The sequence below is a fragment of the Phacochoerus africanus genome, chromosome 9 (genome assembly GCF_016906955.1).
Source record: "Phacochoerus africanus isolate WHEZ1 chromosome 9, ROS_Pafr_v1, whole genome shotgun sequence".
NCBI lineage: Eukaryota > Metazoa > Chordata > Mammalia > Artiodactyla > Suidae > Phacochoerus > Phacochoerus africanus.
In genome coordinates this window covers 55,921,612-55,938,448 of record NC_062552.1, presented here as the reverse complement: position 1 = coordinate 55,938,448, position 16,837 = coordinate 55,921,612, and the positions used below count along the sequence as shown (strand labels likewise).

At 38.3% G+C, this 16,837-nt stretch overlaps 1 protein-coding gene across 1 annotated transcript in view; it reads right to left on the bottom strand.

Annotated features, from left to right (window-relative positions):
- Positions 1-16,837, bottom strand: part of FANCI (FA complementation group I) — a 79,447-nt gene that overhangs the window by 53,120 nt on the left and 9,490 nt on the right. The window contains exons 4-12 of the mRNA XM_047797166.1: positions 10,793-10,923; positions 10,257-10,404; positions 10,121-10,178; positions 7,315-7,356; positions 6,277-6,400; positions 5,325-5,410; positions 3,459-3,585; positions 1,297-1,389; positions 511-647 (exon numbers count right to left, since the gene is read on the bottom strand). Of these exons, the coding sequence (XP_047653122.1) occupies positions 511-647; positions 1,297-1,389; positions 3,459-3,585; positions 5,325-5,410; positions 6,277-6,400; positions 7,315-7,356; positions 10,121-10,178; positions 10,257-10,404; positions 10,793-10,923 (946 nt within the window). The remainder of the gene's footprint in view (positions 1-510; positions 648-1,296; positions 1,390-3,458; positions 3,586-5,324; positions 5,411-6,276; positions 6,401-7,314; positions 7,357-10,120; positions 10,179-10,256; positions 10,405-10,792; positions 10,924-16,837) is intronic.

Sequence of the window (16,837 nt, the reverse complement as noted above, 5' to 3'; positions counted from 1 at the left end):
TAATATTTTGCACCTCCAACTACTTGCAGGTATACACAAAGTTTATCAACGGAGCTGAACGTAGCAAACCATGCAGACGAACCACAGACAAAGCATGGCACAGTAAAGACTGTTAGAACAGTGAATGTATATTCTGAAATACAACAGCAAACATTAAACTGCTAATTCAATTCCATCAGTCCAAAGTAAATAACAGTTTGTTTTCCACTCACCTAAAGAGCCAATGAAGACTCAGGTCATAAAGAGTTAAAGTATTGTGAAAGGAGCAAAGGTACATGCTTCAGTTTTATATTCTTACTACGAAGGTGGCCAAGAAATCAGACCTTGGGATTCAAGGATCTTCTGATACAGGAAAGCTTGGTTGACCAATTTTAAGAGATTTAAACCTTAATATGTGAGGCAACAGGTGTAGTCATCAGTTTTCTGATGGGCTGTAAGTATGGTACCATATCACATTTTCTGACATTAAATACATTATGAACCTACTAGGGGCATGGGTCATGAACTTACCTATTCTTTACCACTTCCAATATTATAGTTGAAACACAACATCTATGAGGAACCAGATTCTGAAGAAATTTTGAGCCTTGGAGAAGCTGAAGATCCTTGAAGTTTTTTATAACCGAAGACTTTAAAAGGTCAAACACCTAACATAATGCAAAAAATAGGAAAATGAAGCAAAAAATGATAGCCTGTACTCTATATAGACCCTTAACCCTGTAACTATTCCTACTTGCTGCCATACACTCACATCCCTATGACAACGGTCTCACTAAACAAATATGATTAAAAAATTATGACTTTCAGTGGGAACTTAAAAGAGTTGAAGACAGGCCTTGAGAGAAAAAAAGCTAAAAATCAGCACTAATATTACCCACAACCTAGGAAACACATGTGAGAAAAAGGGTAAAGGACTTTACATTTTCTTTCTTGCAAATCACCTAGTCCCATTAATTTCAACCCCGTTAGGGACAATGTCTTAAAAAGCAGCAACATAATAAAACTGCTGTGAACACCCAGCGACACTTCCCATTTTTGCTACATGGACTGTGTGATGCTTCCACTCTTATTCCCATCTATCTCACCACCTGGCTTACCACACAACAGGGAATGGAGGTATAAACCAAGTATCTGAAGATGTTTTTAAGCAGCCCCCAGAAAATAGTGCAGGCCTACATGTCTTATAGGGGAATTTGCTGCTGGTAGGATGGGAGAGGAATAGTTTAGAAAAGGATTAAAAAAAGAGGCTCTTGTACCCTTTATCAACTACAGAAGAAACCATAGTTTCATAAATACCTGTTCCTCAAACCTCTGTACCCTTGTCACAGAGAGCAAGAGGGCAATGCTGAAAGGACATATATTACTACTGAAATCTCCTTGCTGTCCTGCCTAGAACAGATAAACCAAAAAGGAATCATTACTTACATCTTAAAAGTATAAACACAGCTTACTTAAACAGGTCCTTAAATGGATCAGAAACCTAAGAGCTAAAACTATAAAACTTTTAAAAAGAGATATAGCCCAAAATCATCAAGACTTTGGATTAAAGATTTCTTAGGTATATAACACCAAAAACAAAGTTAAAAAAAAAAAAAAAAAAAAGGTCTTTGAGCCATAAAAGAAATGATAGCCAAGAAACAAAAGAAAAAAAAAGAATAAATCTAAAATCAAAGATGAATAAAATAGAAAACCAACAAACAAAAATAAAATGGTAGATAAACAAATACAAAGCTGGTTCTTTGAAAAGACCAATAATAGTGACTATAAAGTTAAATAAAAAAGAGTGAACAGATAAAGACAAGATAAAGGAGCTTAAAAGACTAGCTCCAACATCATGGGCTTTAAAACATCCTTTCCTACAAAAGGGACCCAAGGCTTTTTGGAGATACCAGGATGGGGCAAGAAAAGCACAGGTGGGTCTTGGAGAGCTTATGCCACCAAAGTGCTCAAAAACTAATGGGGTCATGTCAGAAGGACACATAGGCCAACCTGAAGGGCCCAGCTGTCCAAATATGGGTCCCTTTGAGTACTCATACGAGTACCATGAATTTTAAAAGGTTCATTGTTGCATGACAATATCCAAAAAAAATAGAGGGGAGGCTCTCTTCACAGCAGAAAACTAGCTAATAACGTAGAAGGAATGACAGAATTAAAACCCTCCAATTTTAATCCTACCATCTTGCAACTCCCAGTATAATTACTGATTTAGGCCAAGAATCATCAGTAGATGAGAAAACAAAATCTACTCTGTGAAAAGTTGCTGAGGAAAAGGATTTTCCCATGATCCCAAATTATGAATGATCCCATGGATTACTTCCTAATTACAAAGGGAAATGTATATCTCTGCAATAAAGAAAACTGATGGTCACTGTCTTAACCAAATGATTTGGCTAAGACTGCCTAATACTATAAGCCTTCTAATGTAACCTAATAGAATAGCGGTTGGCAACCTACAGACGCTGGGTCAAATCTAGCCCATCACCTATTCTTGTACAGCCCAGGAGCTAAGACTGGTTTTCACATTTTTAATTGCTGAGGGGGGAAAAAAATCAAAGTAAGAATAATATTCTTGTAACACATGAAAATTAAATAAAATCCAAATTTCAGTGCCCATCTAGTTTCGATGGCATACAGCCACACTCATTCATGTACGTGCTGTCTCTGGTTACTTTCTTGCTTCAACAGTGGAGCAGAGCAGCAGTGACAGAGACCACATTGCCTGCAAAGCCTAAGATGGTATCTGGCCCGTTAGAGAAAATTGGGTGATCCCTATAAGATAGAGTATACATCACTTACCATTCTTGCCAACAAGGTTTAAATTGAATCTAATCATAAGGAAACAATCAGACAAATCAGACGTGAGACCCAAGAAAACTGGGCTGGAGGCTTCAAAAAATTCAATTAAAATGTATTAATCCTTTTTCTTAGGAGACATATATGGAAGTATTCAAGCAATGAAGTGTCAATTTCTTCAATGGTTCAGAAAAAATATATATACTTGAGAGAAAGTGAGATAAGGTAAATGTAACAAAATACTTAAAAAGTTATTTTTTTATATTCACAAATATTTAATGACAAATGACTTGGCTTCAAGAAACCCCCTAAGATACTACTAGATATAGGCAATTTCCCTGATTCACAAATAGGAAAACAGAGGTCAAGACTGAAGCTCACTTAAGATAATGATGGAGTTACGATTAAATTTTGAGTTTCCTGCTGAACAGTCTTCATCTTTTTTTTTTTCTTTTTAAACTAGAACATTTAAGGTATGGTTTTAAAACAGAACTTGCTTAAGAATGTAGTGATGTCATATATCTTCAAAGAGATCCTCTAGACCCAAGGTCATTTTACAATATTTCTATGTCATTTCCTGTCAATAGCAAGCATAAAAGAGGTCTGAGCTCAAACATTCCTGTTTTGTAAAGAGATCCTGGATAACTTTAAGAGTTTGGTGCTACCTTTAAGTGTTTCAGTAGTTCTCTGCCTAGTTCACAGTCCAATTTGATGGCAAACACAATGTGTAGAATAACGGTGCCTTCCACATGACGAAGTTCACCTGATGGCACGGTAACAAGATCCAACAGCCTAAAAGATTCAATGGAAAGGTAGGAGCTATGGTTTGAGCAAGAGACCATAGTGCATATGCTCATATGAACAAACAGAAAAACATAAGCTGAATTAACACGATCACCGGAGGCAGGCAGAAAGTACGACATCTACCGCTTCATTTTCTGCTCCTTTTTTACAAAACTTCTTGAAAGAACGTCTATAGTCATTATTTCCACTTCTTTACCTCTTTCCAGCTCAATCCAGTTCAACAGGCTTCTGCCCCCTCCCTAACCTCCCTTCCAACGCCATTTGCTTATTCTTGCAAGGGTTACAAATGACCTCTATACTGTCAAAACCAATAATCAAGTCCCATCTTAATTAAAGCCTCAGTTTCTAGGGCATTGTCACTGGCCTCTTAATTATTTTTGCTGGCTCATCCGCCCTTTAAACAGCAGAATGCCTCTGAGCTCAGTCTTGGATCTCCTTCTCTTCACGTGTTCCCTCAGTGACCCTATCCAGTCCAAAGGCTTTAGTCCCTTCTACTCTGTATCTCCAGTCCTGGCCTCTCCCTAAAACCCTAGACTGCCTGATCATCCCTCCACATGGGATACTAATATACATCTCAAACGTACATAGGCAAAAATGAGCTTATTTTCCCCTAAACCAGCTTTTCCGTCAGTCTTTCCTAACTCTGTATACAAGACTACCTTCTAATCAACTGTTCAAGCCAAATAACTAAAAGTTATTCTAGATTAGAAGCAGTAAACTGAAATAGGATTAAAAGCCTGAACTGTGCAGTCAAACTGCCTGAATTCAAATCCTAGGTTCACCAATTTATGACTATATAACCTTGGGTAATCTTTTAATTCCTTTGTGCCTTGGCTTCCACATGCATAAAATAGAGGCAAAATAGGGTTGCTGTAAGGTTTAAAGTGCTCAGAACAGCACCTGGCACAGAATAAGCACTGTAGAAATATTTGCTTCAAAAAAATCCTCTTTTTCAGTCACACTATGCTGTGTCCTGCCTTTGTACTCACTGTTCCACCAACAGAGAATATTGTTTTCCCTGACCTACATTGGTGGCTCTTATCATGCAGGCTTCAGTTAAAACAGCACATTCTCAGAGAGATCTTCTCTGACCACCCAATCTCAACTAGCTATGCTGTCATTACCACATCATCCATTTGAAATATCTGCACAGCATCTTCCACCGGAATCTTTTTCTTGTTGCTTACTTTCTTTTCTCTTCTCACTAAAACTTAAGCTCCATGACAGCAAGGACCTTGTCTGAGTGATTCATCACCGTAGTCCCAGGACCAAAGAGTTCCTGACACTTTTTTTTTTTTTTCTTTTTAGGGCTGCACCTGGAACATATGGAAGTTCCCAGGCTAGGGGTCTAATCAGAGCTACAGCTGCCAGCCTACACCACAGCTCACAGCAACGCTGGATCCTTAACCCGCTGAGCAAGGCTAGGGCTCAAACCCACAACCTCATGGTTCCTAGTCAGATTCGTTTCCGCTGCGCCATGACAGGAACGCTCAAGAGTTCCCGACACTTAATAAATAGCTTTTAAGCTCACAACTTACAAAACAATTATTGCTATTTTCCTGAAAGATTAAAATGAAAGAGTTGAAGAGACTGCACTACACTTTTATAATTTCGTTACTGAGCAGCTAAGAAGACCAGGGAAACCCATGCTGAGGTGAAGATAGAGGCTGAAGGCTTAGATCAACAATGAGAATTTGGAAAACTGATTTCATCTCTGAATTACTCACTCATCACCACTCTCCTCCTCACTGTGCTGCTTATCCAGCTTGCTGAAAAAAGCTATGATCCCGTCCAAAACCCTCTTTCGGCATCCCTAAAAAAAAGTACATAAGTAAGCTCTTCCCATAAAGGACAAGTTGAACTTAGAGTGCTTTTAAGCTTAAAGGATTTTTCAAGTATGAATTTTTTTCTTTTTCTTTCTTTTCTTTTTTCTTTTTACTTTTTTTACCACAGCACGCAGTGGCTTGATGTGGGATCTCAGTTCCCAGACCAGGGAATGAACCTGGGTTGCAGTGGTGTAAGTGCCAAATCCTAACCACCAGACCAGCAGGGAATTCCTCAAGCATGAATTTAAATAAATTATAACCTAGAATCACACTAAGAATTTATAGAATACTTTCATGTTGAAACTGAGTTTGAAATACATCTTAACGTCAGGCTTTAAGGGGCCTAGAGTCCACACTTTCTGATATCTGTATCGCTTTTTTTTTTTTTTTTTGCTTTTTCTAGGGCCGCTCCCGTGGCATATGGAGGTTCCCAGGCTAGGGGTCGAATCGAGCTGTAACCACTGGCCTACACCAGAGACACAGAAACACAGGATCTGAGCTGCATCTGCAACCTACACCACAGCTCACAGCAACGCTGGATCCTTAACCCACTGAATAAGGCCAGGGACCAACAACCTCATGGTTCCTAGTCGAATTCATTAACCACTGCGCCACAACGGGAACTCCATCTTTATCGATTTTACGACCACATACACACATACAAAATGTGGTACTGTAAGAGATAATGTACGTTTACTTTGGCTGAGGACCATGATCTTTTTACTAGATCAAATTATTATATATGAAATGAAAGCATCGATGCTCTAGTATGTAAACCAACAACATGAATAAGCCGAATAGTGCCAACTAGTCATTTTACTAGAACTGAGAAGAAATAATTTTTTATTTATACCTTTGAGGTGAGCACCAGAAGCTGATAGACCAAAGGTGGTATTTCTTGAAGATTCAACTTGGAGAACATGCTCAACACTTTTTCCACCACAAATTCCATCTCTTCTGCAGTCAGGGGGACATCCCTGTGGATCAAACACTCCAAAGGTGAGAGCCTGACTTGGGAGATGTTAGAATATTATAACTACCTCTTTTGATATGTCTCTAATGGAAATATTAGAGGCCAATAGCCTTACCTAAAGGGGACCAATACTTGAGCCAGGAAAAGAGAACATCTATTAAGACACATGTCAGTAGCTGAAAATGTGGTTCACCTCACAATTCCCCAACAAAAGGGAAAACTAGGATAATTCTTCCTCTGAACAAGATCGCTTTATGCTGTTGGCATCATTATTTCTTCAAAAACTGCAACTCTAATTTTATTTCTGCAGTTGCCTCTTACCTTTCTATGGTCTCATCTGCTAAACTCCAGTTCCCATTACAATGCAATTTCCCATTTTGTTATTTTCTTGCAGTATAATCGACAGGAGCAAAGAAAAGAAAAAAGAAAAGCAGAAAAGAAAAATGGAGGAGAAGAACAGAGCAAATCGGTTGCAAAAAGTGAGACACCAGAAACTAAAAGGCAAGATAAGAAAAAAGGAACAGACAGCAGGAGTGCTGGGGCAGGAGAGAGGGAAGAGAGAGACAGACAAGGGGCATTGTAAGGAAGCCCTGTGTCCACCTGAAGTGTGACTTTATTTGCCCTCATTAAATGTTGGCTTATCTTTGGTAAAAATAAATAAAATAAAGGGGACCAATAACCTTACCTAAGTTATCTTGGGGGGAAAAAAAAAATCACAAAGTTACACTTTAAATAAGAAATTAAGAAAAAAAGAAAGGGAAATTAAAGTAAAAAAGAGTGGAGGGAAATCCTGTAACAGAAAAGAGGTACCAATACTCTTACTCGGGGAAGAGTGGTAGTGAGCTTGCTACACTTCAGTTTCTAGAAGGTAAGTTCTCACAGCAGGATATGAAAAGAAAACGGAATGACGATGCTTACTTGAACATGGAGGTGAGCTGGATTACATACTGAAGATCCCATCTGATGAAAGAAAATGACAAAGAAACTTTGTCATTTTTAACTTATTTACATATTATTTTGTAAAATTAGTAAGGAGGAAAAAAATTAGGGCCATTTTAAGTTTGATTAAGTACCACTGGGAAACAAGACTACAGAAATGACACTGAAAACAAGGAAATAACAGCTTTTAACCTGTCAGACTGGCAAAATCAAAGTCTGTTGATATGCAATGCTGGTGATATCTTGGGAAACATTCTACATACTGTTTTAGGGGAAGTACACAAATGCGATGACCCTTTTGGGAAGACAAGTTGACAGTCTTATCAACTACTTATCATCTTTAAAAACGCACATAACCGGAATTCCCGTCGTGGGGCAGTGGTTAATGAATCCAACTAGGAAGCATGAGGTTGCGGGTTTGATCCCTGGCCTTGCTCAGTGGGTTGGGGATCCGGCGTTGCCATGAGCTGTGGTGTAGGTCGCAGACGTGGCTCAGATCTGGCGTGGCTGTGGCTCTGGCGTAGGCCGGCGGCTACAGCTCCAATTAGACCCCTAGCCTGGGAACCTCCATATGCCGCTGGAAGTGGCCCTAGAAAAGGCAAAAAGACCAAAATAAATAAATAAATAAAAATAAAAAATAAAAATAAATAAATAAGAATGCACATAACCATAGACCCACCCAACTTACTATTAGAAATATATCCCATGTACACGCTTATAAAAGGTCACCTAGGAGTTCCTGTCATGGCTCACTGGTTAACAAATCTGACTAGGAACCATGAAGTTGCAGGTTCGATCCCTGGCCTTGCTCAGTGGGTTAAGGACCAGCGTTGCCGTGAGCTGTGGTGTAGGCCAGTGGCTACAGCTCCAATTAGACCCCTCACCTGGGAATCTCTACTTGCCACGGGTGCAGCCCTAGAAAAGAGAAAGATTAAAAAATAAAATAAAAAATAAAGGTCACCTAGATATATAAGGATAGATACATAAAGATGGTCACTGCAACCCTTTTTTATTATTTTGACCACACCCAAAGCACGTGGACGCTCCCAGGCCAGGGACTGTATCCAAGCCACAGCAGTGACAATGCTGGGTCCTGCTGGGTCCTTAACCACTAGGCCACCAGGGAACTGGAACTCCAGCAATAATTTTTATAACAGCAAAAAACCAAATAACCAAGATTTTTTTTCTTTTCACAACTGCACCTGCAGCATATGGAAGTTCCGGGCCAGGGGTCGAATTGGAGCTGCAGCTATGGCCTATACCTCAGCCACAGCAATACTGGACCTGAGTCACATCTGCAACCTGTGCCAGAGCTTATGGCAATGCTGGATCCTTAATACACTGATCAAGGCCAAAGATCGAACCCATATTCTCACAGGGACAACATCGGGTCCTAAACCCACTGAGCCACAATAGGAATTCCCAAATAACCAAGTATTATTTACTGGCAAAAATAAATAATGCAACAACTGGAATTAGCCAAATAATACAACAGAATATTATGGAACTATTAAAAAGAATGATGCAAAGTGGTACAGGCTGACATGAACAGTTGTGTTAAATGAAAAACGCAAGGTATATACAATGTTATGAATGGACTCTTTCGTATAATTAAAAATAAATAAGTAGATAAATATACATGTGCTGATACATGCCTAAAATTATTTCTGTAAGAGATCTTATGCAAGGAACCACAAAAGCAGTTATCTCTGGTTTTGATAATCTTGGGTATGCCCTTCTAGTTCTTTTTAACATACTGAAGTGTGATCACGGTATTATATAACTTAGTATTCTTTTTTTTTCACTGACTATACATATTTGACAAACCTCAACTTACTTATCTCTATTATTGTATGCTTAAGTTGAGCATTAATTTCTGTGTTGAAATGTTCATGTACAAGAAATTTCTTGTACGTTGTAGTCTTTCCTTAGTCTTTGCAGATTCTCATATTTCTGCTTTAAAGATATAATTATCACTTACACATCCTACTCCCTCAAAAAAAGCACAAAAGATAGAAGCATAGTGACTTTCCAGTCTTAGGGACCTTGGGACTCCAAATAATGCTATAAGACTAAATTGCTATGTTAACATAGATAAATAAGTAGACATTATATGTACAGTCTTAGAACAGAGAATACAGTAAATCTCACAAAAACCCATCAAGGATTAAACAGTTTTATAGTGGTACATCGTAAACAAAAAAATGGAATAAAAACTTCAGCAAGGGAGCTCCTGTCATGGCTCAGCAGAAACAAGTCTGACTAGTATCCTTGAGGACGAAGGTTTGATCTCTGGCCTCACTCAGTGGATTAAGGATGCAGTGTTGCCGTGAACTTCGGTGTAGGCCACAGACAAGGCTTGGATCCTGCGTTGCTGTAGCTGTGGTGTAGGCCAGCAGCTATAGCTCCGATTCCACCCTTAGCCTGGGAATCTACACATGTCGTCGTGCAGCCCTAAACACACACAAACACACACACACACACACGGAGTTCCCTTCATGGCTCAGTGGTTAACGAACATGACTAGGATCCATGAGGATGCAGGTATGATCCCTGGGTTTACTCACTGGCTTAAGGATACGGTGTTGCCATGAGCTGTGGTGTAGGCCAGCAGCTGTAGCTCTGATTCGACCTCTAGTCTGGGAACTTCCATATGCTGTAAGTTTGGCCCTAAAAAAGCAAAAAAAAAAGCTTCAATGATATAAATTCCTGAAACAAGTTGTAATTCTATTTTTGGTTACTTGTAGTCCTGAGAAAGCTCTACATATTAATGAGAAATACTCACCTGACAGAACAGAGGGTCTTAATCAACTGCTTCTTATAGTCTTCCCCACTTAGTTCACCTAGAAATACAAAATATACTGAGAAATAATTTGATTAAGTAAAGAGAGAAAAAGCCACTAAGATTGAAAGAAAATTACCTTTTCCATAAGCCTTTTCGGTAGCAAGCGCAGTGAGAATGATGGGTAATAGCTCCAAAGATTTTCCATTTGTTAGGTTGCCTTCTTTGATAGCACCAACAAATTCATTGGCTAATTCAACCAATGATGGTCCAGGAAAATTGTGAACCTACAAGTTCATGGGATTAAAAAAATGTTAAGTAGAAACTGAAATGTTTGATATCTCTTTCCAAGAAATAGTCTTTTGCTTGGTCCTATAAATGGTTCAGGGAATCATTCTGCTCTGGTGTAAACTTTTAATTTTAAAAGTCCTCCACCTCTTCCCAGATGTTTTCAAATATGTCAGCTCTTCAAAGAGATACATGGCCATGATATCAAAACATAATGTAAACATTGAGGTGGTTTCATTCATCAACTATTTTGTTTTATAACAGTAGTTCTGATTTATAAATAGGAACCATGCTAGGTTAGGCACACTTAAGTTTCCCTCCCTCAATAAATTACAGACACCCCCAAAATCCACCCAACATCAAAAAAGTTTCTGTTTTTCATCTCACCTCCAGCATTAGTATTCCTATAATTTCAGATGAGACTTCTTTCTGCAAATCCCCTGATTCCAATAACCGGATGCAACAACTGTATATCTTAAGTCTCCTAAGAGCTCCAGCTTCCTCAGAACAGGGGGAACCTATTGTTTTAAACAGGTGGTACAGAAACAAAGAAAAAGAAAAGGGAAAAGTCTTACAAGGTCGAAGGGCAAGTAGGAAAAACAAGCAGCTTTGTAGTTGAATAGATACAGAATTATCAAATTACTGATAACTATGGTGTTTGGAACAGCAGTATTTAGGAGCTTTGAAAAAATATTTAATTTAGACAGAAAACTGAAATACCACCTTTCCTACTTCTATCTATGACATTAATTTTTAAAATAATTTCATAGGTGCAGAAGGAGGAAAACCTAATATATCTTACAGCTTTTCTGGGATCCAATAACCCAAAGCAAGTGGTTTTTTTAACGTATTTTGAAACATCATCACCGAGTGATGCCAGCAGGGATGGGAGTAATAAAGACCTCAGAAAATGCTCTCCTCCATAAAAAAAAGAACACTGAAAAGAACAGTGAAAACAAACTTGGAAATTAACCAAAGACTTGCAGTAGTCCAGGAAGAGTTTACTTAAGATAAACAGCTGAATCTCAGAAAGAACAACAAGCTTTGTGGTGTTTTAATATGTCCTATTCCACTTCCTACCCCCCCCCCACCAACCCAGTAGTCTTTAAAAACAACAGTTCACACTCATGGTAAAAGCCATCAGCCTGGCAGACTACGACTGGAGCTCCGCCAAAGCCCAATTCCCAGATAACTGTCTAGCTATCCTCTAGAAATTTTCACAAGCAAAGCTTGTTTTTATGTGACATAACTTAGCTATAATTAGCCTTTTACCAGGGACCTCTGTCTGGATGAGTTGCAACTGATTCCTATTTCAGCTACCTTGACAGCAATGACAGTTGGGTAAGCAACAAGGCGACCAAAAAATTTAAGGAAACCCTGAAGAATACGTGCATAAGAACTCAAATAATCCATCATATTCTTGGGAATCTAGAAAGCCATGCAAATACTCAGGGCTGTGCACGAGGACAAGGCTATGTGTGTGGCTGGGCAACACCCGAGAGGATGCTCTCTCACCTCTCACCTCTGGCTGACTTTTAGGCTCTGCACAGCAGAGAGGCTAAGGAGGAGTCATGAAGTACCTGCCTGAGAATTGAAGATGTGCCCCTAACAGGCAAGGGCCCCTCAGCAAAGGCTAGGAAACTCACTGGTTCCAGGCATTAAAGGATATCTCTGCCAAATCATTAGCTGACCACAAAGCTAACCAAGGAGAAATCTCAGTGGACACACAGAACATTGCCCCTACACAACAAACAATATGTATTTTACAAAATTAGTTCAGAAGAGCCATCAAAACAAAAGGAATACCAGAACAGCAAAAACAGATCTGGGGGAGGAAAACTGTATCTGCTTTCCAGAATTCCCACAAAATGGTATTTAAAATGTCCAGTTTTCAATGAAAACAAAAAATAAGACACAAAGGTAAACAAGAGTATGGCTTATACACAGGAAAAAAAAAAAGAACCAACAGAAACTGTCTTTGAGAGCCCAGATATTACATTTACTAGACAAAGATTTGAAATCAGCTATTTAAAATATGTTCAAAGAACAAAAGGAAACCATGTTTAAAGAACTAAAGGAAAACATAAGAATGGTGTCTCACCGGAGTCCCTGCTGTAGCACAATGGAAACAAATCCAACTAGTATCTATGAGGATGCATGTGGGTTCAATCCCTGGCCTTGCCCAGTGTCTTAAGGATCTGTGTTGCTGTGAGCTATGGTTAGGTCAGATGCAGCTCAGATTCCGTGTTGCTGTGGCTGTGGTGCAGGCCAGCAGCTGTAGCTCCAATTTGACCCCTAGCCTGGGAACTTCCATATGCTGCAGGTGGTGCCCTAAAAAGCAGGGGGGAAAAAAAAAAGAATGGTGTCTCACCAAGTAGAGAATATTAATATAAAGATATAAAGAGATGGAAATTATAAAAAAGAACCAAGTAAAAATTCTGAAATTGAAAAGTACAACAACTTAAATGAAAAATCTACTATAAGTGCTCAATAGGAGATCAGACCTGGTAGAAGGAAGAATCCAAGAACTTGAAGATAGAACAATTGATATTATCCAGTCTGAGGGGAAAAATGAAAAAGGAAAAAAGCGAACAGAGCTTCAGAGACCTTCAGGATACTATCATGAGTACCAACATAGATGTAATGAAAGTCCCAGAAGGAGAGGAAAGACAGAAAGGAGAAGAAAAGGAGAAGGAATGGCCAAAAACTTCCCAACGTTAATGAGAACACTAATCTACACATTCAAGAAGCTCAATGAACTTCAAGCAGGATAAACCCAAGAGATTCACACTTAAACATACCATTGCAAAGTACCAAAATCAAAGACATCTCATCATTAAAAAAAAAAAAAAAAAACACTACATGTGAAAAACCCACAGTTAACAGCATACTCAATGAGTAAAGACTGAAAGCCTTTCCATAAGACCAGGAAAAATACAAGGATGCCCACATCTGCCACTTTATTCAAACATAATACTGAAGTTCTAGACAGGGCAATTGTTGTGTTTAGTGCCACTGAACTATACACTTAAAAAAAGCCTAAGACAAAAAGACAACTTTGAAAGCAACATGAGGGAAATAACACACCTGTACTCAATAGGATTAACAGCTGATTTCTCACTAAAAACATCACTGAGGAACAGGAGGAACTGGGATAACATAGTTGACATGCTAAAAGAGTGTCAACCAAGAACTCTACATAAATAAGAGAATTTGCTGCTAGAAGATCTGCCCTAAAGGGAGTCTTTCAGGTTGGAATGAAAGGAAACCAAACAATAACTTAAATCCACATGAAATGGAGAACAACACTAAAGGTAACTACATAGGAAAATATAAGTCAGGGAGTTCCCGTCGTGGCGCAGTGGTTAACGAATCCGACTAGGAACCATGAGGTTGCGGGTTCGGTCCCTGCCCTTGCTCAGTGGGTTAACGATCCGGTGTTGCCGTGAGCTATGGTGTAGGTTGCAGACGCGGCTCGGATCCCACGTTGCTGTGGCTCTGGTGTAGGCCGGTGGCTACAGCTCCGATCCAACCCCTAGCCTGGGAACCTCCATATGCCGAGGGAGCGGCCCAAGAAATAGCAACAACAACAACAACAACAAAAAAAGACAAAAGACAAAAAAAAAATTAAAAAAAAAGAAAGAAAGAAAATATAAAAGTCAGTGTAAACGTACTTATTTTTGGCCACACCCATGACATGCAGAGGTTCCTGGGACAGGAACTGAACCTGTGTCACAGCAGCAGCCCAAGCCACAGCAGTGACAATGCTGGGTCCTTAACCCACTGAGCCACCAGGGAATTTCTATGCTTTTCATTTGTGATTATTTTTTCTCCTAGCTGATTTTAATAAGACACCTGCCTAAAGCAAAAATTATAAATTTGTGTTGATGGGAACAAATGTGTAAAGATGTAATTTGTATGACAATAATAGCACAAAGGAGGAAGATGGAGAATGAAGTAGAGCAAAGTTTTCTAACTATTAAATCTAAGTTGGTATTAATCTGAACTAGATTGTTATAAATTAACACATCAGTTGTAATCACCAAGGCAAGCACTGATAACTCAAAATATAGTACAAAAGGTGACAAAAGAATTAAGTACACTAGAAAATATCTACTTAACACATTATAAGGCAGTAACAGAAGAACAAAAAGACACAACATAAAGAAAACAAACAGCAAAAGAGCAGATGTAAATCCTACCTTATCAGCAATTACAATAAATGTAAAGGGATTAGATACTCCAATCAAAAGGCAAAGATTGGGGGTGAAACAGATTTCTTAAAATCCAATTATGCCCTCAACCAGAGACACAATTTAGATTCAAAATCACAAATAGTTTGAAAATTAAAGGATGGGAAAAAACATACCATGGAAATAGTAATCAAAGAAACCTGATGTAGCTATACAATATCAGGGAAAAAAAGACCTTAAAGGGAATAAAGGGGCATTTTATAATGATAAATGAATCAAAACATAACAATTATAAACATATAAGCACCTAATAAAAGCAATCCAAAATACACAAAGCAACAAATGATAAAACTGAAAGAATAGAAAATTCAACAATTGAAGACTTCAACATCACACTTTCAATAATCAATAGAATAATTAGAAGATCAACAAGGGGAGTTCCTGTCATGGCACAGCAGAAATGAATGCAACTAAGAACCGTGAGGTTATGGGTTGGATCCCTGGCCTCATTCAGTGGGTTAAGGAGCTGGCGTTTCGGTGAGTTGTGATGTAGGTCACAGATGCAGCTTGGACCCTGAGTTGCTGTGGCTGTGGTATAGACTAGCAGCTGTAGCTCCAATTAGACCCCTGGCCTGGGAACCTACATATGCCATGGGTGTGGCCCTAAAAAGCAAAACAAAACAAAAAACAAACAAACAAAAAGGAAGATCAACAAGTAAGGAGCTCCCAATGTGGTACAGTTGGTTAATGATCCAGTTTGTCTCTGCAGTGTAGGTCAAAGCTGTGGCTTGGATTTGATCACTGGCCCAGGAACTTGCAGGTGCCACAATGCAAAGGAAAAAGAAAAAAGAAAAAAAAAAAAAGATCAACAAAGAAATAGACCCAAACAACATATTAGATCTAACACAGCTACACAGAACACTATACATAACAAAACCAGAAGACACATTCAAGTGCACAGGGTGCATTCTCCAGGATTAAACCACACATTAGGCCATAAAAAAATTCTCAATAAATTTAAAAGGACTGTAATCATATACCATTTATGTTCTGTGACCACAGTAAAATGAAACTAGAAATCAATAACAGAGGACACCTGGGAAATTCACAAATATATGGAAATTAACATAATTTTAAATACCAGTGGGTCAAAGAAGAAAACACAGGGAAATGAGAAAAATACCTTGAGATAAATGAAAACAACACATTCCAAAAGTTATCCAATACAGTGACAGCAGTGCTTAAAAGAAAATCTATAGATGCAAATGCCTATATTAAAAAAGATCTCAAATCAATAACCCAATCACCCACTGTAAGAAATTGTAAAAAGAACTAAATTCAAAGCAAATGAAAAGAATATCAAAGTAAAATCAGACATAAATGAAATAGTGAATACAAGAATAGAGAAAAATAAGGAAACTAAATATTTTTCTTTGAAAAGATCAACGAAATTGAAAAATCCTTAGACTGAAAAAGGGGAAAAGAATCAAATTACTAAAATCAGGAACCAAAGAGGAGCATTACTACCAATGTTACAGAAATAAAAAGAATAAAGGAATACAATGAACAACTGTATACCAATAAATTAGATAACTTGTATGAAATGGGTAAATCCCTAGAAAGAAACAAACTATCCAAATTCACTCAAAAAGATAACAGCAAATCTCAACAGATTTATAGATAAAGAGACTAAATTAGCAAACAAAACTTTTCCACATAGAAGGCCCAGAACCAGATAGCTTCACTGGGGAATTCACCAAACATTTAAAGAATTAACAGACTCTTTCCCCCCAAAAAAAACGGAAGGGGAGGGAATACTTTCCAACTTATTCTATGAAGCCAATATTATCTTTATATCAAAACCATAAAAGAGCATCCTAAGAAAACCATGGACCAATACCCTTGTGACTACAGATGCAAAAATCTTCAGCAAAACACTAGCCAACTGAATCCAGCAACATATAAGAAGAATTATACCCTATGACAAAGTGGACTTAACCCAAGACTACAAGATTGGTTCATGTATGAAAATCAATGTAATATATCACATAAATAAATAAAGGATAAAAACCACAGGATCATGTCAGCAGACACAGAAAAAGCATTTGAAAATTCCAATACACTTTCATGTTAAAAAACACTCAACAAACTAGGAATAGAGGGACTTCCTTAACCTGATAAAGGGCATCCATGAAAACCCCGCAGCTAATATCATACTCAATAATAAATAATTGAAAGA